At 43.0% G+C, this 25221-nt stretch overlaps 3 protein-coding genes across 3 annotated transcripts; 2 read left to right on the forward strand and 1 right to left on the reverse strand.

Moving 5' to 3' along the window:
* The first annotated feature begins 1884 nt into the window (after window positions 1–1884).
* On the forward strand, window positions 1885–8209 carry LOC117851406 (alanine--tRNA ligase, chloroplastic/mitochondrial). Its single transcript, XM_034733219.2, has 13 exons — window positions 1885–2039; window positions 2159–2239; window positions 2347–2549; window positions 3211–3389; window positions 3800–3878; window positions 4245–4379; window positions 4492–4641; window positions 4737–4847; window positions 4930–5850; window positions 6243–6515; window positions 6802–7011; window positions 7369–7523; window positions 7672–8209. The coding sequence occupies exons 1-13, from the start codon at window positions 1907–1909 to the stop codon at window positions 8006–8008; spliced, it is 2967 nt and encodes a 988-aa protein (XP_034589110.1). The 5' UTR covers window positions 1885–1906; the 3' UTR covers window positions 8009–8209.
* A 515-nt stretch (window positions 8210–8724) lies between these two features.
* LOC117851407 (E2F transcription factor-like E2FE) lies at window positions 8725–11857 on the forward strand. Its single transcript, XM_034733220.2, has 10 exons — window positions 8725–9217; window positions 9344–9464; window positions 9549–9626; window positions 9742–9810; window positions 9906–10029; window positions 10114–10181; window positions 10263–10335; window positions 10430–10491; window positions 10575–10968; window positions 11573–11857. Exons 1-10 carry the CDS (start codon window positions 8931–8933, stop codon window positions 11650–11652), a joined length of 1356 nt encoding a protein of 451 aa, XP_034589111.1. The 5' UTR covers window positions 8725–8930; the 3' UTR covers window positions 11653–11857.
* A 653-nt stretch (window positions 11858–12510) lies between these two features.
* LOC117851408 (uncharacterized) lies at window positions 12511–14102 on the reverse strand. Its single transcript, XM_034733221.2, has 3 exons — window positions 13944–14102; window positions 13748–13836; window positions 12511–12874 (listed from the first exon to the last, which is right to left on the reverse strand). Exons 1-3 carry the CDS (start codon window positions 13968–13970, stop codon window positions 12727–12729), a joined length of 264 nt encoding a protein of 87 aa, XP_034589112.1. The 5' UTR covers window positions 13971–14102; the 3' UTR covers window positions 12511–12726.
* Between the last annotated feature and the right edge of the window lie 11119 nt (window positions 14103–25221).

The raw sequence follows: 25221 nt of genomic DNA on the forward strand, positions 1-25221 counted from the left end.
GTTCATGGTGGCGGAGCTTGCAAGCCATCATCCATCATGACTCCGTTTTTTGAGGTGAACTGGGAACGGATTCGTTCGGACTTTGGAGGACAACTGTGGAATGGAGTACGTGACTGTCGTGAGATTTTTCTTAGCCCTTGTTTACTTCCCACAAAACTCCCAACTTTAACACTATGCAAAAAGAAGATTCCCCATCACATCAAACTTGTGGTACATGCATGGAGTACTAAATGTAGACGAAATCAAAAACTAATTGCACAGTTTTGTTGTACATTGCGAGACGAATCTTTTGAGCCTAATTAGTCAATATTTGGACAATAATTCACAAATACAAACGAAACGCTACAATATCGCATTTATGGCAAAATGCCAATTTGGCACCTCCCAACTTCCCAAGTAAACAAGGGCTTAGACGAGTTACTGTAGCATGCAAACTCATTTCCGTAAAAAAAGTCACCTAGCTCATTTCCGTAAAAAAAGTCACCCAGCTGGTTAGCAACTCCAAGATACTGCTAATCTTACCCCCAATACCTTTTTTAAGGGAAAAAAAGAGAAAAAACGAACTCCAACAGTCCATCCAACCTTCCCCAATTTTTTAGCAACGCTAAAAAACAACCTACCACCGCATATATTTTAGTGTTGGCATTCCTCCCCTAATTCTGATTCCCGCACGCTCGCGCGTCCCTTCCGATGGACCCAATACGATGACGTGGCCTGTTTTAAAATATTGGGGGCTATTTATTAGCGATTTGCTTTGGATTGATATATTTTTGGGGGAATTTTTTTTGAAGAACCCCAATACATAGTTTTAGGGAAGAATTTTTTGGAGTACTCTTGAAATTGCTCTTAGCCAACTTTGTGAACCAAACAGACCTCTGGATTTTCTCCCAACCTCATAGTATAAGAGCAATTCCGTCAATAGTCTTTAAATCAAAATTCCTAAAGATCAAACGAAGGTTCTCTCTTTTTAGTACCACGAAAATATTTTCAACTCCAGCAATAACCCCCATAGAGAAAGAGCTCCCTAGAGATCCCCAGAAACGGAGGGTGGAGGGAGGAATTTGGAGGCCTCCTCATAATAGGGAGACAAGTAGAGGACATGTTGGGGTGCGATTTTTTTATCTGATCCTTTAAACTTGGGATAGAAGTTGTTTAGAGGATCTGCTGAGAGAGAGAAAAGAAACAGAGGTGCGATACACTTAGAGTGCAGGTGCTAGCTTAGCAAAGTCCTGGCACCGGAGCCCAATGGCTGGTTTGGTTCCTCTGACTTATTTTTAGTACCCGTCACATCGAATGTTTAGATACTAATTAGAAGTATTAAACGTACTATTTACAAAACCTATTACATAAGCGGAGGCTAAACGGCGAGACGAATCTATTAAGCCTAATTAGTCCATAATTTGACAATGTGTTACTACAATAAACATTTGCTAATGATGAATTAATTAGGTTTAATAGATTCGTCTCGCCGTTTAGCCTACACTTATGTAATGGGTTTTGTAAATAGTCTACGTTTAATACTCCTAATTAGTATCTAAACATTCGATGTAACACGTGCTAAAAATAAGCAAAGGGAACCAAACACCCTCTAAATATCACAAAGATGAACAGTAGCTCCATGGTTGGTAGAATGCATTGAGGTTCCAAGTTTGATTCTTGGCCTCTGCTATGGTTAATTGACACACTGCTTCTGCTCGAATTCAGTTTGCAGAGCAAGGCTACCTCGGTGAGATCCGTGAGGCAGCCCTTGTCAGAACTGAGGAACAACGCACACGACGGCAGCAACGACCTCCACTCCACACGCCGTCGCGATAACCCCCCAGCGCGGGCAAGCCAAAACCACAAACACCAGAAGGGCACGCGGACTCGCGGAGGCAGAGCTCTCCTCACCCCCTCAGGCTCAGCCATGGAGGTGGCCGCTCTCTCTCCCACCTCCCGCCCCCTCCCCCTCCTCTCCACCGCGCCAGCCCACCGCCTCCGCCTCCTCCCTCCCCGCTTCGTCTCCGGCCGCAGGCTCCGCCCCTCACCTCGACACCAAGGTAAGCCCCCCTCCTCACGCTCACTGGGAGGCCTGCTCCTGTTCAAATTGTACAATCTGCAGCATCGGTTCCAGAGTTGGTACGGATTTCATGTGTGGGAGCGTATGTTGTGGTTGCAGGGTTTGGCTGCGTGAGAGATGGCTGGGGACAAAGGCATTCTGCTCGTGAGAACGGATTCTTCCTAACAAACAACTCGTCAGGTTCTATTATTCAGCATAACACCTCTGCCATTTTACTAGCAATTGGTAATTTGTTTGCGACTACTGTTCTCGTTCGACGTCACAATGTTTTCTCCCCTGATCTGCAGCCTCAGTAGAACCAGCAACCCAGGAAGTGGGCACCGCTATTCCAGGGGAGTGGAGCGGGGACGCAATACGGCGACGGTTCCTTGAATTTTATGCTGCCCGCGGCCATAAGATCCTCCCTAGCTCGTCGCTTGTGCCCGATGACCCAACAGTGCTCCTTACCATCGCAGGGATGCTTCAGTTCAAGCCTATATTTCTTGGCAAGGTGCATCTTATGAATTGCATAATGTTTTGTTAGTGCGTCTAAAATATATTTGTGGAAGGGACGCATGGCATCAGAACAAACAATTATGGTTTATGAATATCTGCTTCTATAAGATGGGAAATTCTGAATGTGGTCGGTAAAATGGGAAATGTTGCGCAAAATAGATAAGCATAAACACGTTGTTACCCATAGGGACATCTTGTATTCTTATTTACAGTGTTTTGGATGAGTGGTGTGTTTTGGAATTTGTGGGATGAACTAAATCATTACGATTCAAAAAAGTTCCTTCACTCCCTCCTAGTCCAAAGTTACCCCATACCTCTTTTTAGATTCATGTACGTTTTTATCTGTTGGTAAGGTGTTAAACAATCTGTTTTTATCTGTTGAAATGCATACATGTTTTATGCAAACAGCAGTTCTATGTGAATAAATAAAAGGTAAAACTTTATAACTGCAAGGACATTTTCTAAGGATTTATTCATAATCATTTATTTGAATGGGTAGAATAATCTAATGCTAATCTTAGCATGATCCTACATGTTTTTGGTAAATTTGTAACAGCAATAAGATTCTATCTCTATTTATAATCATATAATCCTGGCTTCAACATGCAACAGTTTCAGAATACTTCATTTTGATGTTCTTATATTGCCACGTACAGGAACCTAGGCGTGTGCCATGCGCCACTACCTCCCAGAAATGCATACGAACAAATGACATTGAAAATGTGGGACGCACAGCTCGACACCAGACCTTCTTTGAGATGCTTGGGAACTTCAGCTTTGGCGATTACTTCAAGAAGGAAGCAACCGCATGGGCATGGGAGCTGGCAACCAAGGAGTATGTACAGTTCCTTTATTCCTCATGGAGCTTGGTCTCCTTATTGGTGAATTATAAGCTGTTCATCTGAAAAGTTTGCCATGTGTTTGCGTATTACCATAGAGACATTCATACTCATATGCTTCTAGGATCTCAGAGTTGTCCTAACGCATTTGTATTGTCAGGCATCAATTGGTATTAACATGCTCTTTGTTACCTGGAAAGATAATACTTGCATTTGAACCATCAATGATTTGTATAAAACAGGAACTGGGTGATCAGTATTGCTGTAGTTCTGTGATTTCTGTCAGCGCTAATGATTGGCATGTCGGGCTTTACATTTCCAGTGATCAGAAAGCTTTTTACCCATGTCTTTAGTTCATTTAATTTTACAAGTTTTTGAGTATCTTGTTCTCATTCTCTTTATTTAGGTATGGGTTGCCTGCAGAAAGGCTGTGGATTAGTGTTTTCGAAGATGATAATGAAGCATTCAACATCTGGCACAATGAGGTCAGCTATCTAAAATTTATATTTGATTTTACCACATCTCACTACCAATTTAAGAGTACAGGAGCACAGTGCACAGTTAGAAAGCGAGCTATGTCTTAACCACATTTCATGATCTTTGCTCTTTGATAGCTTTTGTTTTATTTGACAACTGTAAACTGTAGTAGATGGTAGAGTACAGATTTACGGTTATGATTCATTGATCATCTTTAATTGTCAAAGAATGCATATTCTGTTCACAAGAGGCACAGGGGTTATATTTCATAACCTGTGGATGGCGTATGGCCGTTAAAAGATATTTGTTCCATATTAATTGGCAGTTGTCTTGCAGTATGAGTGATGGATTCTATATCTCTTTATTTTATGAAGGTTGGTGTACCAAAAGAGCGTATAAAGAGGATGGGTGCGGAAGATAACTTTTGGACTAGTGGCGCAACTGGACCCTGCGGACCATGCTCTGAAATGTATTACGATTTCTATCCTGAGAGAGGATCATCAGATGCGGTGTGTAAAGATGCCTGTGGAATTAACAGTTTAAAAAATTTACATGTTTTTTTATTGTATGTAAGAGATTCTCAATAACTGAAATTAGTGATATCCATATAGTTGTGTGCAGGATTTGGGCGATGATAGTCGATTCATTGAATTCTATAATCTCGTCTTTATGCAATACACCAAAAAGGATGATGGATCGCTAGAACCATTGAAACAAAAGAACATCGACACAGGAATGGGCCTTGAGCGTATGGCACGTATTCTTCAAAAGGTATTGCCTATCGTTTTTTTTCTCAGAAAATGATCTGCCATACTTTTTTTTTCTTAAGTTATGATCTAACTCAAAATTGTTATTGTCTATCATAGGTTCCAAACAACTATGAGACAGACTTGATTTTCCCAATTATAGAAAAGGCAGCTAGCTTGGCGTTGGTGTCCTATGCTAAAGCTGATGATGCTGTGAAGACAAATCTTAAAGTGTGTTATTCAGGATGTAGTACTTGCTTTATGACAAATATTGGGATACCTATAACCTTTGATTTTTTTTCTATTTTTCCAGATAATTGGCGATCACATGAGAGCGGTTGTTTATCTCATATCAGATGGGGTTCTTCCCTCGAATATTGGGAGAGGGTATGTTGTTCGAAGGCTAATAAGAAGAGTAGTTCGGACGGGTAGATTGATAGGTATAAGAGGTGATGGTCATGGAAATCCTGAAGGTGCATTTTTACCTGCACTAGCTGAGGTAGTGATCAGCCTTAGCACTCAGATAGATCCAGATGTCGAATCACGAAGGAAATCTATTATTGGAGAACTTCAAAGGGAAGAGCTACGATTTGTCCAGACCTTGGGAAGGGGTGAAAAGTTATTAGATGAACTTCTAGATGAGGCCTTACTAAGTGCTGGTAATAATGGAAATAAACCTTCTCTATCTGGAAAAGATGTTTTCCTTTTGTACGACACATATGGTTTTCCAGTAGAGATTACAGCTGAAATAGCTGGTGAACGAGGTGTCACTGTTGATATGAAGGGATTTGATATTGAAATGGAAAACCAAAGGAAACAATCTCAGGCTGCTCATAATGTGGTCAAACTTTCTGTAGGAAATGAGACTGAGATAGTCAAGAGCATCCCTGATACTGAATTTCTGGGATATGACTCTCTCTCTGCCACTGCTGTTGTTAGAGGTCTCCTAGTTAATGGAAACCCAGTTAATGAAGTTTCTGAAGGTTCTGAAGTAGAAATATTATTAGATCGGACACCATTCTATGCTGAATCAGGTGGTCAAGTTGGCGATAATGGTTTCTTATATGTGAATGGAGGTGCGGATAGAAAACAAACAGCAGTCATAGAAATCAATGACGTCCAAAAATCTATAGGAAATATATTTGTGCACAAAGGCACGATTAAGCAGGGATCTATAGAGGTTGGCAAGGAAATTGATGCTTCTGTTGATGCAAAGTTGAGGCAGGGGGCTAAGGTATGAAATTGTGGCATTGTATTGCTTCTTTTGGTTACCTCTTTTATTTTGTTGCTCATTTTTATTTGAAATTGCAGTAACTAGAGTTCTGATTTAATTACATGGTCTTTAGGTGGTCTTTAAACAAGAAACAAAGGAATATTATTCATGCCTTATGATAGCATCGCGTGTAACATTTCGGATCATATATGCAAATTTGTTAGTACTATAGATTATAACTTTTGTTTCGTGACTGTCATTGATTAGCTTAGCTACTATAGTTATAACCATTTTTTTTTGTTAAAATTCAGACATGAACTCTGTTCAATGAATATCTTTACTGAAACAAATATTATCATGTCATTAGTCATTACATTTTTATATAACCTCGTTCTGTTTCTGGTACTGTGTAGGCCCATCATACTGCAACACATCTACTGCAATCTGCTCTTAAAAGTGTGGTTGGTTCAGAAACTTCACAGGCTGGTTCCCTTGTGGCGTTTGACCGTCTCCGATTTGACTTCAATTTCCATCGCCCCCTTTCTGAAGAGGAATTGGTGAAAATTGAATCACTCGTAAACCAATGGATTGGCAATGCAACGCATCTGGAGACAAAAGTCATGGCTTTGCAAGACGCAAAAAATGCTGGTGCCATTGCGATGTTCGGAGAAAAATATGGTGAAGAGGTTGGTATATCTTAAAACAAGATTAATGCTGAAGAGATTAAGATATTGCATTAGTGTGACTGTAAGAATCATGAAAGCTGATGCATTATGCATCTGAATTTAAAGGAGCAATTATGCCAAAAAAATTATTATGAATGGTAGAAGCAGTACTGTTAGAGCATCAGTAATGAGTATTTGCAAATGAGGATCTTAATTATCTTTAAGATTCATACTATTCAGTTTTTAGGAAAGCATAGAATCAATAGTGATGATGAAACTTATATTAATTTGTATTTTGCTCCAATAGGTCAGAGTCGTAGAGGTCCCTGGGGTCTCATTGGAACTCTGTGGTGGAACGCATGTCAGTAATACTGCTGAGATCCGTGGTTTCAAGATAATCTCAGAACAGGGAATAGCTTCTGGAATCAGAAGGATAGAGGCAGTCGCAGGTGATGCATTTGTCGACTATGTCTGTGCTCGGGACAACTACATGCGACGCTTGTGCTCATCCCTTAAGGTATGATGGCATTCGTATTGTAGAAAGCGTGCTCATTCCTTTCTTGTTTATCATGCTTCTGTTTGTCAGTTGGGCAGCTATACTTTTATTTATCCGATGGTCTTTATCTCCTGTTCAAATGGACTTTGGATTTGTTACTTCAAGTGTTTTGAACCCCGTTTGTAATTGAAATCTGCATGCCTCTTACTATTGATCACAGGCATGTGTGCTAATGTGCACTGCGTACTTGCAACTTTGCCCAAAAATTACTTGATTTGAGACATCATGTTAGTTATTTACATTGGTAGAGTGATTGACAGTATGTTTCTCCACTTACATTTTCCAATTGATGTTGTAACCGTGTGACTCATGTTTCAGGTTAAGGCTGAAGATGTGAATGGCAGAGTAGAAACGATTCTTGAAGAACTAAGAGCAACCAGAAACGAAGTATCAACTCTACGCAGCAAAATCGCGGTGCTCAAAGCAGCATCTCTTGCAAGTAAAGCCACAACCGTCGAACCCCACAATGTCAGGTACTTGCTTTAGTTATCGCCAAATGCATCCTCCACATCTCTACATGCCCAGTCTTCAAAGGTGCCATGTGCTACCAAAAGGGTGACCACCTCTCTCTCAACTCGAAAGTTGGCAAAGACGATCTGACCTAATATCTGTTTTCTGCAGGGTCGTGGTCGAGAACATGGGCGACGTGGACGCTGACGCGCTGAAAAGCGCCGCCGAGTACCTCATAGGCACCCTGCAAGACCCTGCTGCAGTGATCTTGGGATCAAGCCCGGGAGACGGTAAAGTCAGCTTGGTCGCCGCCTTCAGCCCCGCAGTCGTCAAGATGGGGCTGCAGGCAGGTAAGTTCGTTGGCGGCATAGCGAAGCTCTGCGGGGGAGGCGGCGGGGGCAAGCCCAACTTCGCGCAGGCTGGTGGCAGGAAGCCGGAGAACTTGCTGGACGCCCTTGAGAAGGCCCGAGACGAGATCGTCGCGGCGGTGTCGTCGAGTTCCAGCTGATCCTTCACTCCATACTTGATAGCAGTATATGCATAGGAAATGTAAAGGTGTGATGGCCATTGGGCATTGGCAGCCAGGAAAAAAACAGTTTTGGATACTCTACGTTCTGTGCAGACGATGGAGCAGTTTTTGTCAGTTGTAACTAGGCAGCAATACCTGAGAGGAGGGGGCAAAAAATCAGAATCAAGTTTCATACGCAAACAGACTTCGTTATCATTGTGGTGCCTTTTGTCAACCGGAGAACGGGAAGTTCTTCCGGAGATCACGAGGGGAAATGATGTAGCGAGAGTGGCTGTCCGCCCTTTCCGGGGCATTGCTGCCGCTGCCGGGCATCCAAAAGACCAAAACGATAGGAGGAAGGTTTCAAACCGGCACGTGCGTTCCCCTCCCACTCCCTGCCATGATTCCATCACACCGACATGCGCAGTCCGCCCCTACCCACTCCAATCATCCGCTTGCCGAGCCCATCGCCCCCCATGGCCCCAACCCCACCCAAACTACCCGAGTGCCCAGCCACCTCTGCCGAGGCAGCCATCACCGACAGGCGGGACCCGCACGGCGCCACAGCCCCATCGAGCCCAAGCGCCCAGAGGCGGGCCCGAGCCCAGCCGCAACCCAAGAAAAAGGCCAAAAAGTTGGAAGCGGCCGAGCCGCGACAGCGCGGGGGTGGAGGCGTTTGAAAAGTGTGGGTGGAGCACCTGGAGCCGCCGCCGCGGGCGCCAAATTACCCAACGGCCACGCGTGAATTCTCGCCGCGTTGCCCCCATCCGACTCCGATCCCCGCAGATCTACGGGGTGGAAAGGACAATCGAAAAAAAAATTACTTCGAGCGGCAGAGGGATTCCCTACTCTCCTCCCCTTCCGTTCCCTCCCCCGCCCGCGCCGCGCCAACCAAACCCTCCCCCGAGCTCCCGCGCCCGCGATGGACGCCGCCTCCGCAGCCGCCGGGCCCTCCTCTTCCGCCGCTGAAGCCGCGGCCGCCGGTCCCTCCTCTTCAGCCGCGGCCGCGAGGCCCTCCTCCTCCTCCGGCGCCGAGCCTCCCGCGGCCGCCGCCCAGCCGCCGCCTCCGGCGGCGGCTCCGCAGGTGCTGTTCCAGGTGCCCGTGCAGGTCGGCGGCGCCAGCAGCGGGAGCGGGAGCAGCGTCGCGCGGGCCTGCCGGCACCACGCGTACAGCCGCAAGCAGAAGTCGCTCGGCCTGCTCTGCTCCAAGTAAGCCTCTCCCGCCTCGTCCTAGTCCGCGTCGAACCCCCTCCCCCCTCGTGGGCTCGTGCCGTGCGGCGGTGCTCTGACCTAGGTTCGCTCCCCGCGGCGGCGGCGGTGGGGGGTTGGCTGCAGCTTCGTGGCGCTGTACGACCGGGAGGACGTGGAGACGATTGGGCTGGACGACGCGGCCAAGCGGCTCGGCGTCGAGCGCCGCCGGATCTACGACATCGTCAACGTGCTCGAGAGCGTCGGGGTGAGCCGCGGTTTCCCCCCAGCTCTCGTTCTTTTTCTGCTTCCAATCTTGATCGATGCGCGCTCAATTCTTCGGGGCTTGCAGATTCTTGTGCGGAGGGCCAAGAATCGGTACACGTGGCTCGGATTCGGGGGAGTCCCTGCAGCGCTGAAAGAGCTCAAGGTCTGTCTAGGTTCCCCCCTTCTCCATTCCCACCACTTTGATTTTCATCTTGCCTCCAAATTATAATCCCGTAGCTCATAATTTACCCCCTTTTCTCATTGTTCGGTTTGATCAGGAGAGGGCGTTGAGGGAGATGTCCGGATCACCAGTGTTACTGCCCATGGAGGAGTCATCCACTGCTAATGTTAGTTTCTTCTAGTTGATTCAGTTGCCCTTGGCCGTGGTACAAGTTACTTGCTGCTAAAATTACCATTTCCTCTGGATTTTGTGGTTGCAAAGCTCTCTGACGATGAAGATGATAAATTGGAGGATGGTGATGAGGATGCTGAGAGCGAGAAGCTCAGCCAGTCCATTGACAATACATCTGATAAGCCTGACGCACCTGGCTGCCGCCTTAGATCTGGTATAGCTGCTTAACCTTGTTCCTGCTACACCTGGTGACTTCTATGCTATACGCGGACTTGGAGTTTGAGTGCTGTAATTGCAGATCATCGGAAGGAGAAGTCCCTCGGGTTGCTCACTCAGAATTTTGTCAAGCTCTTCCTCACCATGGAGGTGAGTGGCACTGAATTTGTCCCCTGTTCTGCGGCGTTTTCCCATTGAGATTGACTTTAATGGGGTTTCCATCTGGTGCAGGTTGAGACGGTCTCACTGGATGAAGCTGCTAGGCTTCTCCTTGGAGAGGGACATGCTGAGAGCAATATGAGAAGTTAGTGCATGCATTTCTTTGTTTAGTTCCATGCTTGTGGCTATGCTTTTCCTATCCAAGTAGAACTCAGATGATCCTAATATTTGTGATGCAGCCAAAGTTCGGCGATTGTATGACATTGCCAATGTACTATCTTCTTTGAACCTCATTGAGAAGGTAGGCTCTTGATCGCCTGCCGTTTCAATTGAATGGAAATGATTATTCTGCTTAGCATTGATTCTTCGACTGTTTTGGTTCAGACACAGCAAGCTGACACAAGAAAGCCTGCGTTCCGGTGGCTGGGCCAAGCAAAGCGAATGCAAGAGAACAATGTCACGGTTGCTCTAGCCCCTGTCAGGCCCAATAAAAGAGCATTTGGTACTGATCTTACAAACATTGACAATAAGCGGGGCAGGTTGGACTCCGCAATGGAGAACAAAGCCAAGCTCATGCAGGGTGCTGGCAACATAGTGAAGACTTTTGAGAGGCAGCTGGGGCAAGGAAACAGGAGTGACTTTGTTTATGGGCCCTTCCACCCTGCTGTTGCAAAGAAACAGGAAACTGATGATCACACCATTAAGCAGAAGGAGAGAAGGACCATTCAGGACTGGGAAAACCTTGCTGTGTCCTTCCGTCCGCAATACCAAAACCAAGGTGAGCTTAACATATCCTTCCCAAATGATTCAGACTTACTGAATCTTGTTTAAAGAAACAAAACTGCATTTTTTAAAAGAGTCTGGAAAATACATTAGTTACTGTGAAATGTTATGATGAAATGTTAAAGGTTTGGTAGATTTTCTAGAGATTTATATTGTCATAAATGTCAAATTTTAGCTTTCCACCTCTAACAATGTACTATATAATAAACGAATCAAGTAGCAATACTACTACTTGCCTTATTAGTTGTGCACTTAATATTGTCTGCAGTACGATGTCTAAAAAGCAACATCAACACCAACAGCCAGTAAAACCATAAAGGCGATTATATATGTGACCTAAACTCAGATACGAAAGAAACATTTACATTTTACAATTGAAAGTTCTTATTCTAAAACCAGTCAAGGCTTAATATTTCCATGTTATTACTAGTGATAGATATTTCTGATGGGTTTACACACAGGTTTTGTATTTTTGACAGTTATGCCGTAGGTCCCCTTGTGCTGTTTCTGTAAATCTACTATTGAGAGTTGATGTTGATACTTTGAAGAGCTGATTGGGTTGAGCTTAACACAATTTCTTCCGCGTTTTCCTGTTGCAGCGTTGAATGATCTTTTTGGTCATTATGTGGAAGCATGGAAATCATGGTACTTGGATCTTACACGGGAAACATCATCATGAAATAGAATTTTGGCAGGTCTGTTGTAAATCGATTCCAGTAGGCAGATCAACTCAGTTGTTGATGCATGCTTAGGAACTGATTTGTACAAGGTGTAATAAAAAACAAAGGCAATGTTGGCCTTTGATTGATTGTGTTTACTCAAATGCAAGGAATGAGGCCATTTTATCAAAAAGGAAAAAAGGCAGAAAAATTGACCGATAGTCACATTGTTTGTTGACAATCACTCCATAGTCAACACTAAAGGTTACCATTTCCAGTATTTGTTTCGTTGTTCTATCAAACAGCATAAAGGAGTTGGTTTGGTATGATCACCAAGCCACCAAGCCTCATTGGGAAACAGCTTAAGGCCTTTTTTTTTTTTTTTGCATTTCTTGACCATTCTTGAACTTGAATTTCTGACGAGTTTGTCTGATCTAATGCTGCCTCCTGGATTCTGTCTGATCTAATACTGCCATCTGTTTAAATGATACATCCATCTGAAACACCTGTGTTTGATCCACTAATTCATTGACTGATTACAAGAGCATGAGCTAGTTGTTTACACAGGTTGCACCAACAGAAGAAATCAGTCAATTAAATCACAACCAATAACATCGACCGCATCCAGGCTATATTCTAGCGTTTGAGGTAGGAATTTACCAAGCAGATGTAAGTCATGATGATGTATAATCAAGCTCGCAGTTTCACAAACTGCACAAGGAACGCACATCACCCAGCTATCAGTAGCAGTAACCAAATGAACATTGGCTGACAATTTATCAGACAGGCTGTGAGGCACAGCAAATCGACATGACAGATAAGCATGAATATCAACCATGGGTGACGCAACACTCATCAACCATCGCACACATAGGAAGTCATACCAATCACATCACTCATCAACCATTGCACACACAGGAAGTCATCATCAATCACAACATTCATCGACCATCGCACACATAGGAAGTCATGACCAATCGCACTCATACGGTACTTTCAATAAGAGGTATCGGCTGTGCTTCAATTTATGGATGACATGGGTACAATCGACAATAGCCATTTAAGCTGAGCAGTCAACAGCCAAGCAAAATGCTTCACTTTGGCTCAGTGAAGAACTTGTTAATCGCTGGCATGATTTCAGGGGTCTTGTCACGCACAAAGCTCCTGAGACCGTGCATTGCGTAACGCCTCCCCTCCTCATGATTTTCAAGGACACCAGCTGCCCTCCCTGCCTTGTTTACCCTGTAAAATTCAAGCAATTTAGATCGCAAATCAAGCATGCACATGGTTCTTTAACTAAAAAGTAATTGGACAGCATGAATTAAAACAATTCATATAAGTGGTGTTACAACGATACGAAACCAAGTTGTAGTTATAGAAAGCCATTTTCTTTGCATTATACAGATCACACCACACATGTAAAAAACAGCAATTCATTAGCCCCACTTGAACTTAAGAAGAACAAGAGTCCAAGATCACAAACAGTAAACATGTATGCATACAGCATTGGTTATACAGGAGGGGTACATGTTACACACACACAAACAGCTCAAACTTGTGGCTTTTCATGCAACAAGAGGTACTACATGCACGATCAAGCTCATGCTTTTACTCAAAAGAAAATAATTACCAGCATGCAACTACACTAACAAGATGTCCTCCAAAAAACAAAAGGACATGCATACAGTTTGGCTGTGGCATTTTCCAACCTTATGTTACGCTTCCAAAATTAACCGAGTCCTGAATTCAACTCCTACCAAAAAATTTACTTCATGTATTTGGACCCTTTATATCTTGGAACGATTGACTTCCTACGAAAGGTCTAGTAATTTTCAACCTTGCCGACCAGAAAGAACGAATTTCCCAACATAGAAAAACTACAGCCACAAAATTTCACCTGATGGATACAACCATAGCCTGGTAAGTCAACTCCAACCCATGGGTCTAACAGTCCAAACGAGGAAGAACTGAAGGGTACTGACTAGTGAACTTGAACTACTTATAGACCACTCAACGAAAGCACCCAAACCCAGCAGATCTACGCTGCTCCAGCACGCACAGCACATCTCTTGCAAGGATCAAACGGGTAAAAGAGTGAAGAGTCCAGATCCGGACCTGACTTCCGGGTTGCCGGTGATGTTCCTGAAGAGCTGAAATCCACAGATGCCGACGGCCACGCCCGTCGCCGCGAACAGAGGGTACACCTGCACGGCGGCGGAAGCCCCATAAGCAAAGCTCACCAGAGAGAGAGAGAGAGAGAGAGAGAGAGAGAGAGAGAGAGAGAGTTGACGAAGCGACCGAGGAAGTTCACCTCGGGTCGGACCCAGCGGCTGGCCATCGGAGTCGGAGGCTCTTCGGACTGCGAGGCGACCGCGACGGCGGAGAAGGATGGGGAAAGTGGAGGCTGGAGAGGCGACGGCGGAAGAGGGGGAGTGGGTGGGGCGATTTTATCGGCGTCCGGTCGCTTGGAGCTTATCGTCCGAAATGACGCTTCTACCCTCCTATTTGCTTTTTGTTTCCTTTCGGTCGCCCACTGTTTGTTTCAGTACACAGGAATTATTATCTTTTTAAGAGAGTTTTTTTTAAAGGGGGCTTTTTAGGATAGTACACATGAACAAGCCGCTGCATGCTGGTAGAATTTTATTTCCTTTAAAAAGAATAAATATATAGGGCTTGTTGCACACCACTGTTGACATGTCATAGGTATGCGGTATCGTAGCCGTGCTATCGAAAATCGACGTCACATTTCATAGCATGAAATCTTATTTTTCTGTGCAGCTCCTAGCTTTTTATGACTAACCAAGCCATAATTATTATAGGCTCCGCCATGTTAGGCATGGAGTGTTGCCACATGCAAGCAAAGACGCGTATAGACTACCCAAGTGATATGTTGTAGCATTTGAATAGCGTTGCGTTTACGTATTTTTCTTCAAAAAATATAGTGCGTGCTTGATTGCACGCCACCTCTGACATGTCATAGGTATGGTGGTGCCGTATCCGTGTCATCAAAGATCGACACCACATTTTGTGATGTGAAATCCTTGTTTCCTCATGTGGCTCCCAACTTTTTATGACCAACCAAACAGTAACCATGATTATTATGGGTGACCATAGATTGGGCGTGGCGTGTTGCCGTGTGCAACTAAAGACGTCTAGACTACTCGAGTGATATACTTTAGCATTTAAATAGTGTCGCGCTTACGTAATTTTCTTTAGAAAAGATAAATTTATAGGGCGTGCTTGGTTGGACACCACCACTGACACATCATAGGTGTGGTGGTGCTATAGCCGTGTCATTGAAAACCAACGTCACATTTTATGGCATGAAATCCTTATTTTCCTATGTGGTTTCCAACTTTTTATGACCAAGCAGCAACTATGATTATTGTGGGTCGTCGCGTGGCGTGTTGCCGCTTGCAACTAAAGGCACCCATAGACTGTCCGAGTGATATGCATTAGTATTTTTGATAGCGTTGCATTTACGTAATTTTCTTCCAAAAATAAATACATAGAGCGTGTTTGGTTGCATGCCACCACTGACACGTCATAGGTGTAGCGGTGGCGTAACCGTGTCATTGAAAATCGGGGCCACATTTTATAGCGTGAAATACTTGTTTTTTCATGTGGGTCTCTTAACTTTTTATTACCAACCAAGCAGGAACCATGATTATTGTAGCCCCTGCGGTTACTTGTGGCGTGTTGCTGCCTGCAACCAAAGCCGCCCATAGACTGCTCAAGTGATGCACATTAGCATTTTTGGTAGTGTTGAGTTTATGTTATTTTCTTCCAAAAATAAATATATAGGGTCCGCTTGGTTGCACGCCACGTCATAGGTGTAGCGTAGCCGTTTCATTGAAAATCAATGCCACGTTTAATGACGTAAAATCCTTATTTCCTGTGTGCGGCTTCCAACTTTTTATGACCAACCAAGCAGCAACCATGATTATTATGGGCCATCGTAGGTTAGGCGTGGTGTGTTACCGCGTGCAACTGAAGGCGCCCATAGACTGCCCGAGTGATATACATTAATTAGCAATTTCGATAGCGATGCATTTACGTAATTTTCTTCCAAAAATAAATACATAGGGCGTGCTTGGTTGCACACCACCACTAATACGTCATAGGTGAGACGATGCCGTAGCCGTATCATTAAAAATCGGTGCCACATTTTATAATATGGAATCCTTATTTTCTTGTGCATCTCTCAGCTTTTTATTACCAACTAAGTAGCAACCATGATTATTATGGGCTGCCGCATGTTACGTGTGATGTGTTGCCGCCTACAATCAAGCTGCCCACAAACTGCCCGAGTGATACTTGTTAGCATTTGAATAGCATAGGGTCTACGTGATTCAATAAAAACGTAAGTGGTAGTTCAAGTGGCAAACATTGCGTAAAGGAAACATACCTGATAGAAATTATAGATAATGCAAGCTTCACATGAAATTTTGTACATTCTGTCATCACTTACTTGTTACTCCCTCCGTTCCAAATTGTAGGTCGTTTTGGCTTTTCTAGATTCATAGATATTATTATGCATATCTATGAATCTAGAAAAACCAAAATGATCTACAATTTGGAACGGAGGGAGTACCACACAATTTTTCGTCGCTTGCTAGTTACCACATAATTTTGCTTGCACATTTATCTTGATCATTGTTTTTGTAATTTGCCAAAAAAAATTAAGAAATCATGCCTTTTCTATTTTTTCTTGCAGCTATTTAAGGCTTTACTAGATTATAGTTGGAGCAACGGAATGACGATAAGTAGTCTAGGAATGACTGATAAGTAGTCTAATAAGGCCACTTTTAGTGGAGGTTTTATCAAGAGTTTCATAGTCATTAAATAACATACCACATCAGTAATTTTTGGCAAGGTCATTAATTATGAGGAGAGGGAGTTTCATCATATGTGAGAGGAGTTTCATCACCATAAAACCTAGCAAGCACAATTACGAAGTTCTCAACCTTGGTAACGGTGCTATAAAACTATGTACTGAGACTGGTCTAAGGATGATGGCTTGATGATACGACTTATTTTAACATAGCACAGATGCATATGTCTACGTAATAAATATATATGTACCCAATGCTATGAATACACGCCCATAATAAGCCTTAACAATTTTTATATAGTAATGTTGATTGGCACTATGGTTACACATATGGTAACATAGCACATGCACATGCACATGTAGGAAGGGTAATAAGAGCACAGTTGGTAATCAGAGCTTTCGGTTATAGATTCTTGAATTAGTTTTTTCCTTAAAATTGACTTAATAAAACCTGACACACATGCACATGTAGGAAGGGTAATTGCTTGCTTACCTTTTTATTTGAGGTGTTAATTTGTTTTAATTCCATGTTAAATTGTTTATTGATGCTTTAGATTTGTATAGTGTATTGCTTGATACCCTGATGCAATATGTTATTATCGTCCATGAGGAAGGATAATATTATTGCTATTTGGCTTTGAAGTTGATTGGTTGTTGTCCATGCTTGTGGTTTGTTGAGATTATTTGTTCTCACTACTTTGTTATATAAACTGCTAGTGTTGGCTTTAAACCATATTATGTTTATTGTATTGAGACCCTTGGTGTTAGAATTTAATTTTTTCCAAGTAGGAGGTTGTAGGTGCTGAGAGTTTTGTTGTTATTAGGACACATGAAGTTTGAATGTCTAAAGAGTATCAATAGTTTGGTAGTGCAGATGGGTGGAGTGAAGGGCCCCCACAATGCCTTTTCTGCATTATTATGTGAGGTTACCCAAGTGTTAGGTTACGAACCAACTATCCATATTCGAAACATATGATTGAGTGGTGGATGGATTGGCCCCCATTCTATACACATTAATCATTTGATCTCGACATATCGGAGTGGTGGATCGTGATGTCCCTTGACCATTAGTTTGGAGTGATAGTGTTGCAGCCTATCAGTAGCATAGCCGATACTGTGTAGAGGCATTATAGTGCCAACCTTCGAGACATCTTTAGTATGATGCTAATGGGATCTCGAGAGGTCTCCAATGTGGTTGTTGTCATGCAGCAGAGAAGTTTGATCTAGTTCTAAGAGACCTTGTGTCTAAGTCAAGGGATGGTGATGTTGTATTGGTGTGGCTTACTTTATTCTTTTCATCGGTGGAAGCGTGATGCTTTGTTTTAAACAATTGTTTGTAGAAGATATTATGAGAAAAATATTATGGTTGTTAATGGTTTCTAGGCTAATTCATTAGTCTTTGTCTGTAAGTCAGACAAATTGGTTAAGTGTGGTTAAGTGTAGCATGGTTTTAGACAAGTGAGATCTTTTAAGGTCAAGCTGGTGATCCTATGTAAGGGTTGACATTTGAGGTGTTTTCAGCGGGTAATGTTAAGACAAAATTAATTGATGCGGTTACCGCCCCAGTATCAGCTACGTCTATGCCAAATAAGAAGAATTGTGAAGCTTGAGCTCTAGGAGGTATCTGAAATACCAAGCTATGACCAATTTCATTTTAGCTTCGTAGCTCCAATCTTAATCTCAATAGTTGTGACTGTTGAAGTTGAGTTCTTTTATTGTTGTGGATATTCTTGAGGTGGAATTCGGGGACAAATTCCTTTAGGGTTGGGGGGGGGGAGAGAAAGAGAGAATGTAACACCCTAGAGTGGTCTTCTATGTCCAGGATAGAAAATACATGAGTTATGATTACAAGCTTTACTTGACTCACTGGACTACGTATTGGAGAAAAATACGCTTTATGTGTTGGAAAGCATAAAAGAGTTCAAGTTTGACTAGGAGTTTGAAAGAGTGGCAAAAGGTTGACTTTTTGAATGGTTGACCGAATGGATGATCCGAGACCATATATGCGTAGATCTCGTCGAAGGCATTCCGCTTGATATCTCACATGTGATATTTGGAGTTAAGATCATGATGTTTTATTGGATCAAAATTTTGATGGATGAGATGACTCAAAAGAACAATTAGATTAGAGGGGACCCTATTCTACCGTGACTTAGAGCAACCTCAAAAACTCCCTTAAAATTGCTCCAAAACCTTATTTAGGGGAAAAACAAAAAAACTTGCTTCCAACAGCTCCCCCATCCTTCCCGTCAAAATACGCGGACGTCAAAAATACCTCCGTCGCCCCGCATATATACGCGAGTCCGGTCCTTCCCCAATCACCCCGAACACCATTGGAGCACGCCTTCATCGACGCCAAGGGCAACTCGATGTGGAGGCGGCAGAGCTCCTTGAAGGAGTGGAGCACCTTAGAGGGTGAGTGGTGGGAGACGTCCGCGGCGGGCATGGGCAGGGAGGCGGGCTGCCGCTCGAAGCGCTGGGAGACGGCCGCCGCGGCGGGGGAGAGGATCTGGCCAAGCTCGTGGATGGACCTGGCGATGCCACCGAGCAGGACGCATGCGATGTGTGAGCGCGCCACGGCCGCGCGCGGCCGGTGCCTGGTGCTGCTACTGGTGCAGCGGCGGGGAGCCAGGTACCGGGGGCGCGGGGTGCGGCGGGTCATCGGGGATGACGCAGTTGACGTAGACGAAGACAAATTCGACGAGCGGGACGAGCGCGTGGAACCGGCACGAGACGAGTTCTGGGAAGCTGCTGGAGTCCAATAGAGGGTCCACGTGCTGACGTGGCTAGTTTTGAAGTATTAGAGAGTTTATTATTGGGGATCTGCTGTAGGATGACATGATTTTAGGAGAATAAATTTTTATTAAAGCGCCTAATAGATAGTTTTGGGGGAGATTTTTTTTAAACTCTTGGAGTTGCTGTTACACCCCTCCCCCTTTTCCACGCCGCCTCCTCCTTAGTGCCGCCCCTCCCTCTCCCTCACGTCTATTTGCACACAAAGGGAAGGATGTCTTTCCCCCTCTAACTGCTGCTGCACCAAAGATCATAGAGAGATAGAGGGGAAAGGAAAAAAAAGAGGAGAAAACGGATTGTGGAGGACAAGAGAATCAGGAAGAGGTGCGCATTCGCTATCTTCCTCATCGTTGGCTTGTTATTCTTCAAGGGAAAACCTCGGGGTGAGACCCCATGGACTTCCCTCCCTCTTTGGATGAGATTTGTCGCCAGCGGTCATCCGTTTTCATTGGATTAGTTGGGACATTAGATCTTTAATCTCATCTTCAGTCTCTGCAGAATAGCAGATCGGGCAGTTTCTGTCCATCATTGTTTTGGCCCATGATACAGCCCGAATTATTTTTTCCACCTATAGAACTTTTCACAAAGGACTCTAAGAGCTTTCCACGAAGACCTAATTCATAATTTTTGGCCATATAGTTTAAGAGATATTGCAGTTCAAATATGGTTGTCGTATTCTGATGAGTTTCTGAACAGTAATAGATCTATTCAGTTTTAAGGTACCTTAAAGACATAATCAGCTCCTCAAATGAAATACCAAAGTTTTAGAGTTTTTGTCGAGCTTTCCAGATTGGTGTAGAGCATAATTTTCAGTTGGCTATAACTCCAGATATGAAATTCTAAAGTGGATTGTTAGTTTTGTGTTGTCAGATTCAGCACTTGAGGTTGCTACAATAATTAATTAATCTTAGTGGTTTTTAATACAAAGAGCCATATAGCCAAAGTTATGGATAATATAATTTTTCATTCTCTGGTAAAGTTTCATAATTTTTTGATGAGTGGTTTAGTAGACAAATTCTATAGTCTGAATTGAAATGAAGTTTGCTTTGTAAATAAAAATATTTTGACCAATGAAAGTGATTCTCCCTTCTCTGTAGTTTCTGAAAATGTATTTATTTACTAGCATTGCTTTTGTAGATTAAAAGTTAAAAAAAGAGAAGTGTTGTTCCTCTTGTAGGATGATTGTGGTTTTGCTGTTTTTGTCTTTCTTGTATGTTTAAGGGTTCAGACATAGGAGCGATATGCCTATTGTTCGTATGTTTGTAGTTTCTGAAGATGTATTTATTTACTAGCATTGCTTTTGTAGATTAAAAGTTACAAAAAAGAGAAGTGTGGTTACTCTTGTAGGATGATTGTGGTTTTGCTGTTTTTGGTCTTTCTTGTATGTTTAAGGGTTCAGACATAGGAGAGATATGCCTATTGTTCGTATGTTTGTAGTTTCTGAAGATGTATTTATTTACTAGCATTGCTTTTGTAGATTAAAAGTTACAAAAAAGAGAAGTGTGGTTACTCTTGTAGGATGATTGTGGTTTTGCTGTTTTTGGTCTTTCTTGTATGTTTAAGGGTTCAGACATAGGAGCGATATGCCTATTGTTCGTATGTTTGTTTGAATTGTATGTACTGAGTTCATGATGCTAAACATGTGGTATTGCTCTAAATCGTGCCTAGTGCCGTTTGCATCATCACTTTGAGGCAAGTAAACGTAGCAGTGGTTTTGCTACAGCTTTAACTTGTTGTTTGTTCTGCTATTCTAATAAATTCAGAAACCTAACAAAGAAATAATCCTTCACTAAAGAATAAAGATTATATGATTTGTTAAATTACTTTCTATAATAATACTTGTGGTTGTTTACTCCATCATGAGGTAAGAGGTATGTTTATGTACGTGGTTGTATGTGGCATAAGTGGTAAACTTACTTGCAGTTGCACCATATCATTTCATCATATTGCATTGCACATCATTCGTGGATGTCACCACTTGCTGGCCGTGACCGTACTGGTACAACATTGTACGTTGCCCGAGGAGGGGTACGATGCAGCTTCATACCTTGTTGGGTATGGAGGCAGTGGACATGGCATTTGTATTGCATTTGCACTCATTGTGGTTTATATATTTGAATATTATGCATCGACATGGAAGTGAATATGAGGTCTTGATCATCTAAAGAAAAGATGCGGTCGTGGTTAATTCATTTTTTTCATATGAGGATGACTTTCACAATGATTCAGTTTATCTTAATTTATCATGTATCTATGTTTAAATTCATGAATAATGAACTCGTAGTTTAAATAACATGTTAAAGCAGTTTGCTTGTTGAGATTTATTCTCGCACCCCTTTTATCATTCTAGGTGCTTGAGTGGATGTTTTGCTTGAAGGGATGGGATTAGCTAGACGTCTTCACATCTTTGCCACTTTCTATTTATAATAATGATGATACATTTGTCTTGCTGTAATGAATATAGAGTAGATCTTGTGGTGATCATTTGTGGTTTCTTAATAATGAGTGTGGCTGACCTTTGTTAATTGTTGTCTTGTTAGGTTGCTCATTAAATGCTAGTGTGTGGTTTACCTTTATATATCATGTATGTTATTGCTTCTGCATTTTACTCTGTTTATAGGGTTGCTGCTGAGTTTTTGTACTCCAGTGCGTGAGAAGGGTCCTTTAGTGACATCTTGGGCTTTGTAGCGCCTGGGGTGTTACAACTTAACAATTTCAGATTTAACCTACATGCCAAAAATCTTGGCAACAATAGCTGAATTTCGCAACAACGCAACGTATGTAAACACGTCGAGACCGGCTCGACAAGGAGAGTTAGCATTTACTTCCTCCGTCCCAAAGCAAGTGTTTGTTTAGAAAATTTCAGACACATTAGTAGTAGTGAGAAGTGAACATATTGCCCCTAATTACTCATATTAGTTGAGGTTGATGCATGTGTGTTGGAACAAGAGAAATAGCACCAATTGATCATTTAATTGGCTTCATACACTTGTCCATACTTTTTTTATTGGTACGAGTATTGTTTTAATTAAATGAGGTTCACTAGGAACTGAAATAACACAAAGTACAAAATTTAAAGGCTAAAAAAATATTTATTTTGGGAGGGGGAGTACGGAGTAGCAAACGGTGGGCTGTGGCGAGCGGGGCACTCTTGTCATTTGGAAATGCTTAGCCCCGTGACCTGTCACGTACTCACGTCCCGCGCCGAAAGCATATTCCAGTGCACTTGGCACAAAACAGGTCGCGTCGCGAGCGAGCCGTGTTCGCGAGCAGGGAGGAATGGAGCACCGTGACAGTGGCGTCGAATGCCACGAAAACGTATTGAATTAAATATGCTCAGATTTCTTTGGGAAGGGTGATATCTTTTTCTTTTTCCTGAAAGAAGTCGGCGTCCAACAGCTATCTCTATCTTTAAGGTCAAACTTGCAAATCTTGCGTCACTCCGTCCGCCCCAACTACCCTGGCTGCTTCCGCGGAGAGCCATTTTAATATTGCGCGTACGGTACGACACTTATCGCCTTGGCTGCTCGGCATACCGAGAAGATATGTTCAAGCCCCAACTGCCCTCATCCCACAGACAAAATCACAAAAATGATATCATCTTCTCATGGAGACTACACATCGGATCATCTTGCCTCGAATAGATGTGACACGTCCAATTCAAATCGGGATGTGCAAATCGAAGAAGCAATTCATCCAAAGTTCCAAACAAGAGAGCAAAAGCTATCCAAAGCAGCAGAACCTGTGATCGGAAACAACACCCTTTTTTTTTTGAGATTAAAAACAACACCATTAATCACCTTCTCACAGCTGGAGAAAAAAAAAAGAACCACACGAACACCGCGGTCGGCGCTGGGGAATTGGGATGTGCTATCTGGGCAAATCAGGTTGAATGTAAACGGGCCCGATCGGAATGAAAGCCCAGCAGGCAGCTACTAGACTACTACTGCGATGAATTGACGGCTGGGCCACCAACGTTAGATTGACAGGTGTTTGTGCCTGTGACTTCTCCGGATGTTAAAAGATTTAGATTATCAACTTGAGGCTGCAAAATCATCCGGCCACTAAAACAGGCCATCTAGTTGCTAATTGTAATCATAGAAAATAACGCATCATCAAAATAGAATAAGAAAATAGAATAATGTTGAGTGACGTTGAATTAAAAGCTTATAAAAAAAGCTTATATCACAAATTATTGTAAGGGCTTATTTGCATCACCATAAGATTATAACTTTAGTTTGGTTGAAAATCAAAATGGTGATATTATTACAATGGTGATGGAGGAAGAAAATAAATTTATAAACAGCCCCTTTACTGAAAACGAAGTAAAAGAAGCAGTGTTTCAAATGGAGCACAACAAGTCCTCAGACCCAAATAGTCCATTTGTGAGGGTTTATTATACTGGTTTTGGCTTTGGCTCCACCCATTTTGCACAAAATAAGGTACGGTACCGTGAAAATCATTTAGCAAAACAAAACGAAATTAACTGGAAATCAGGTGAAACAATTTTTTTTTGCATCACCGATGAAATCGTTTTCGGAGAAACCCTCTTAAGGAAAGACCCATAAGAGTTGCAAATATTTTATATCAAACCATCACGTCGAGTTACGAAAACCATACTTATTTTTGTCACTGCCTCAAGTGTAAAAATTAAGCAAGAAGGGGTGCAAGTGCATGAGCCTATGAGTTTCTCCAAATAGGGTGCAAGTCTATTAAATCCAAAGTCTGTGTAGGGGCATATGCCCCCACTAGAACCTTTCGCGATTTTGGCTATCACCGGAGGATGGTTATTGATACTAGACATCAACTCGCACTTTTAGGAGCTTGAGGGTGGTAGTGTTGGAGCACAACAAGACTGTAATACTAAACTAAAATACTAAATTCAATGAGCCTGTGGAGTACACATGATGCAATGTCGACTGAGCAAGGTTGGACCAACATACATATATTCTTTTATCCTTTGCAAAATTCCGTTGGTTCCATTTTTTATTTTTATATATGTAGATAAGCGAGTTCGCGGTGCTTCTTTCTCGTTAGTTGACTTTGCTGATTACGTTATAATACGAGTTTTAAAAATCACATGTTTATCTTTTTCTTTAACGTAATTTCTCGTGTTATTATGTGTGGAAAACTCGAAAAATAAAGAAAAGGGACGTCGTTCGTAGTCGTAGTGGGAAAATAAATTCTAGCCCTGTTTTAGGTCCAGATCACAGGGCCTAAAAGTTTTAATAGTGCGGTCCAGAAGTTTGAAGCAGGCTCGGCATGTGTTTGCTCTCCACGCCTATTGGATCGGCCTGTTTACTGCGGCCCAGTACAGCCGGGCGGGCCCTTCTACCATGCATGTCGTCGCCCAAACATATAAAGTGGCCTGTCGGATGGGCCTGGCTCATCCTGCCATCTCGATCATCATCGCGTAGTCAAAAAAGGAAAGCGCAGTCCGCGTGCTCGCTACTCATCCCTCCTCCGTAGCCCTCGTCCAATTGTACGAGCTTTATACGAGCTTTAGTACCTAACTTTAACCACTCCTTCGATGATCAGACTCTTAGCACATAACTTATATATATTCATCATCCTCATTTAATCTTTTAAATTAGACTATTCTCCTCTCTCTTCTATTAGAATATGAGGAAATATTTTATACAGTGATCTGTCGTCGCACGGTTAGTCCGTGATCTGGAAACTCACGACAGCGACAGGTGTTCGTACGTCTGGAAACGACTGCTGGCCGCGGCCAACGGAACACGCCCGTGTGCCCCAGCTACGGCTGCCAGGTCGCTTTACCGGCGAGCCACCACCCACCTGTGCGCGACGCCTGCTTTGTTTAGTGGTAATAAAAAGAGTCGCGACTCACAAGTAGGTCTTGTCTTTTCCGTGCGCAAGGTGTCCAGCGTTGCGCTCAAAGAGATCGCCGGCGCCCGTCCGTCACCCTTCTTCGTTTTCTGGTGAGCTCACCATCCGGAGA

Source organism: Setaria viridis, chromosome 4 (assembly GCF_005286985.2).
Source record: "Setaria viridis chromosome 4, Setaria_viridis_v4.0, whole genome shotgun sequence".
NCBI lineage: Eukaryota > Viridiplantae > Streptophyta > Magnoliopsida > Poales > Poaceae > Setaria > Setaria viridis.

Coding starts and splice junctions, on each gene's coding strand:
- LOC117851406 (XM_034733219.2), top strand. CDS start 1,907: ATGGAGGTGGCCGCTCTCTCTCCCACCTCCCGCCCCCTCCCCCTCCTC. Junction 3,390..3,799: donor TGGGAGCTGGCAACCAAGGA/GTATGTACAGTT, acceptor CTCTTTATTTAG/GTATGGGTTGCCTGCAGAAA. Junction 7,012..7,368: donor GCTTGTGCTCATCCCTTAAG/GTATGATGGCAT, acceptor CTCATGTTTCAG/GTTAAGGCTGAAGATGTGAA.
- LOC117851407 (XM_034733220.2), top strand. CDS start 8,931: ATGGACGCCGCCTCCGCAGCCGCCGGGCCCTCCTCTTCCGCCGCTGAA. Junction 9,627..9,741: donor CAGCGCTGAAAGAGCTCAAG/GTCTGTCTAGGT, acceptor CGGTTTGATCAG/GAGAGGGCGTTGAGGGAGAT. Junction 10,336..10,429: donor TGCTGAGAGCAATATGAGAA/GTTAGTGCATGC, acceptor TTTGTGATGCAG/CCAAAGTTCGGCGATTGTAT.
- LOC117851408 (XM_034733221.2), bottom strand. CDS start 13,970: ATGGCCAGCCGCTGGGTCCGACCCGAG. Junction 13,837..13,943: donor GCCGCTGGGTCCGACCCGAG/GTGAACTTCCTC, acceptor GCCGCCGTGCAG/GTGTACCCTCTGTTCGCGGC. Junction 12,875..13,747: donor ACCGGCAACCCGGAAGTCAG/GTCCGGATCTGG, acceptor TGAATTTTACAG/GGTAAACAAGGCAGGGAGGG.